The 4344-nt window shown below is 33.9% G+C and overlaps 1 protein-coding gene across 1 annotated transcript in view; it reads right to left on the bottom strand.

Moving 5' to 3' along the window:
* The window catches only part of LOC130216594 (uncharacterized), a 3584-nt gene extending 625 nt beyond the window's left edge, over nucleotides 1-2959 (bottom strand). The window contains exons 1-2 of the mRNA XM_056448488.1: nucleotides 2953-2959; nucleotides 2434-2748 (exon numbers count right to left, since the gene is read on the bottom strand). Coding sequence (XP_056304463.1) covers nucleotides 2434-2748; nucleotides 2953-2959 — 322 coding nt within the window. The remainder of the gene's footprint in view (nucleotides 1-2433; nucleotides 2749-2952) is intronic.
* Nucleotides 2960-4344: the final 1385 nt, after the last annotated feature.

The following is a 4344-nucleotide window of genomic DNA, read 5'->3' as shown; positions in this document are numbered from 1 at the left end:
TATTTTGATGTAGTTGTGGTGGTTTACACTAGGTGGCAGTGCATGCTAACCTAATCCTGCTGAAAAAAAGCAGCATATGCTGGAAATGAATGTTTATGTCTATGTCTATAAACTATGCCGTTTATGTACGTTCTTGCTGATTAGACCAGCCAAGAATCATAGCAAACTATCATTAAAACATGGCCTAAAGGCATAAACTGTGTTTTTTCAGCAGTGAAGAATGCTAGGCTAGTGGAGATCACAGGTTTTGACAAAAATGCTAGTTTGCTACAGCTAAACGAGCTCTTGCGTAGCGTTCCAAGTTCGTGCTTGACCTTATGTTTATTATTTTCTTCTATTACAACTACCACCACCCAAAGATATTTAGATTATTTTGTTGTGGAAATTTAAGCTGGATTTGAAGTCAACAAATCTATATTAATGAACAGGGGCAGATTTAGCCATTGGGGGCCGTAAGCAACTCCAGCCGGGGCCCAAGTCCTGAAATGCACCCTTTCTACTTTTGTATAATGTTTATTTATTTTGCTGTTTTTTTATATCACTCAATCTTCTTTTTTATGTTTTCTCTTAATGCAATCTCTACGTTTTAAATGATTAGTTTTCTTAAAGTGAATTTACAACTACAAATAATATATATTTTTAATAAATTTGACTGCTGAACTGCTCCATGATTGGGGGTGGTGGATATTTTTATTTTGTAATATTATTATTACGTTACATTATTATCATAATATTATATTTTAGAATGTATTAAATAATATTTATTCAAGTAAAATGTATTTGTTTGACTCTAACTATACACAATATGATAGAAAACGATGTTATACGGTTGAAACCAGAAGTTAACATACACTCTAAAAAAAGGAACATAACCAATTTTTTTTTAAATGTCTGATGGTAAATCATACTAAACGTTTACTATTTTAGGTCCGTTAGGATTACCTAAATCATTTACATTTGCTAAATGTCATACACTGAAAAACGTGTTGCATGCAAAACTGCTGCAAACTATTTATTTATGTTGAATTTAAACAAACAAATTAAATTGAGCAATGTTCAACTTAATTTGTTTGTTTAAATTCAGCCCCAAATAAATTGTTTACAACCACTTAACATAAAATAATTGAGTAAATCAAAGGAATCATCTTTGAATAATTTTTTTCAGTGTAATAATGAAATAATTTTTTTTAGATACATTATTAATTTCTAGACAGTCAAACGTTTACACACATTTCCTTGGTATTTTTTAGCTTTGCTTTTAAACTGTATAACTTTGGTCAAGTGTTTTGGATATCCTTCCACAAGCTTCTCATTTTGGCCCATTCCTCCTGACAGATTTGGTGTAACTGAGTCAGATTTGTCTTGCTCGCACAAGCTTTTTCAACTCTGCCCACAAATTTTCTATAGGATTGAGATCATGGCTTTGTGATGGCCACTCCAAAACATTCACTCTATTGTCCTTAAAGCACATTTTAACTAATGTTAGGGTCACGGTCTGTTTGGAGGACCCATTTGTGGCCAAGTTTTAGGTTCCTGGCTGATGTCTTGAGATGTTGCTTCAGTATTTCTACATAATGTTCTCTCTTCATGATGCCATCAATTCTGTGAAGTGCACCAGTCCCTCCTGCAGCAAAACAGCCCCACAACATGATGCTGCCGCCCCCATACTTCACAGTTGGGATGGTGTTCCTAGGCTTGTAAGCTTTCACCTTTGTCCGCCAAATGTAACACTGGTCATTAAGGCCAAAATGTTCAATCTTAGTTCCATCAGACCACAGGACATGTCTCCAAAAATGAGTCTTTACCCAGTGTAATTTAGCTAATTGTAATCTGGCTTTTTTGTTGATTCTGGCTTGTTGATTTTCCCATGTTGTCACACAAGGAAGCAGTGTGTTTGAGGTTTTCCTTAAATACTATTGTACAGTTAACCCCTAATTAACTCAAATGTTGTCAATTAGCCAATCAGAGACTTCCAAAACCTTGACACCATCATCTGAGCTTTTTCAGAGGCATGATAACCTTATTGTATAAAAACTGGACTTTCAAGAAAAGTTATAACAATTTCTCAAAAAATATCTCTCTCATTATTCTGCTATTAATCATTACAGAAACTAATGTGATAATCCTAACTTACCTAAAAGAGAAAAAGTTTAGTCACATTAACATCTGACTTTTTTTTTTAAAATGCTTATGTGCCTTTTTATACAGTGTATGTAAACTTCTGGTTTCAACTGTATATAGTTTATAGGTATAATTTACACTTCTAAATATTTATTGGAGGCTCCTAGATTTCCTGGGGCCCTAAGCGGCCGCTTACCTCGCTTATTAGTTAAATCGGCCCTTGTTTATGAATCCAGGATAGCCCCACACTCCTGAGTATTTCATAAGTCTGGACAGTCTGACTGAAATAAGACTGAATGAATCTTTACCTACCAAATATAGAGACACCGAAAGTTTTTGATGATCGATTTGCTCCAATGATCTCTAGTTTATAAACTCCAGCATGTTCAGTTGTGATGTTTGTGATGGTCAGAGATGCAGTTTGATGGTCCATCTTCAGTCTGTCTCTGAATCTCCCATTGAGAACTTCATTATATACAGTGAGTCTGTTGACCATTACATTGATGTCTGCTATTAAAGTGTTTTCAGCTCCAAATCTCCACAGAATCTGATCATCATTCATCAGTTCAGTGAGACCGGTGTGTAAAGTGACTGAATCTCCCTCTGTCACTGACACACCAAACACACCTAAACACAATTAAACAGGACAAATAACAGATAAAGTATTTATTTTTGATTTAAGATCACTAATTTGTAATCATTACAAAGAGATGTGGAAAGTAAGGAATAAATAAGGATTGAATTGTGTGAACTATAACTCAGTATTTCAATGTAGTTTACTGCAAAAAGAGTATTTGTATTGAATTGAAGTATTAAAAGTATGCTACTTACCAGCCATTTGCCATAAGAAAAACAAAGCAAACATGCCAACCGTCTTCAGATAAGAGCGCTTATGTGAACACTTCTGTGATTAATTAGATTATTCAAAGGTCAGTGATAATAATCTGCTGTTACGTGTTTCCATCATCACCCCCCACCCAGAAGTTTTTTTTTTAACCACCGAGTGCACATGTAAACTATTCATGTTGTTCTTTAAATGTTAATCTGTCTCCTTTGACGATTTACAACTCTCTCTTGATGTCAAAACGACATCTAAAAACACGAAATTAAAAATCAAAGGACATGCATGACTCCAGACTGTTTAATTATTGTATTTGACCCTAATTATTGTGTTAAACTACCTTGGGATGTTCAGGTCATGTTAAGGAGTGGGGCTTGGGTCAAAACAATAAAATAGAAAGAAGGACACTGTAATGTTTATTGTTGTATTGAATGAAAATGTTATTTTCCTTCAATAAAAATATTGAAATTAAAATTGAAATTCAATTTGAGATCAAAAACTTTGTCTATTTGACATTGTAGGACTCAAATGGTCCATTGCATGTTCAAAAATTGACGGAGATCTGAGTTGAAAATTAAGAAGTTTTATTTTGAATGCAAGAAGTTAGAGAGTACAAGTTCTGCGCAGGAGAGATGTAACCTCAGTTCAGCTCTGATTTTTTTTAGGCTCTCCTTCATGCTTTTATACTGTCTTTCGCACATTATCTAATCCCAAGCCTCTTTGATTTATATGGTGTCGCCTTGACAGTTTGACTATTCAGCCACCAGACGTTCCTCTTTCTGGTATCTATGTATCTTCTCTTGACAGTTGACCTTGCAGATGTTTCAGAGCACGTACACACAGCTCATACATTCTGTCATCCTCAAAACTATCTGCACTTTTATACACCCATACCCAATAACAGAATGTACTGTTCTCAGCAACCTTCAGCAATCATATAGCAGTTAATTCCTCAAAAAAGAAACCCTTTATGTCTGTATTTATTAGCAAATGTTAACAAAGCCTAACAATAAAAAATGCTATCCTTCAACATCCACACATTGAAGTCATTTTGACCACCAAAATAACGACACAATGTATAGAAATTATCTTATTTGTTTAGCTATCAAATTCTAAAACATTAATAGTATTTAGAATAGGGGAAAACATTTACATGTCATTAGACGCTTTTATCCAAATCAGGGATAAAACAAGCAGTTTATCAAAGAGCAAAATATTCAAAGTGTCAATCATCTTTAGAGAAAATTAAAGCCTATACATAAGAAAATTTTATTTTTCTTCAATAAAAATATTTCAATTAAAGTTGAAAATCAATTTGAGATTAAAACCTTGACGTCTATTTGACATCCACACATTGATGTCCTTGCACCAAAATAACGACA

Source organism: Danio aesculapii, chromosome 22 (genome assembly GCF_903798145.1).
Source record: "Danio aesculapii chromosome 22, fDanAes4.1, whole genome shotgun sequence".
Taxonomy (NCBI): Eukaryota; Metazoa; Chordata; class Actinopteri; order Cypriniformes; family Danionidae; genus Danio; species Danio aesculapii.
This window is presented reverse-complemented; position numbering and strand designations above follow the sequence as displayed.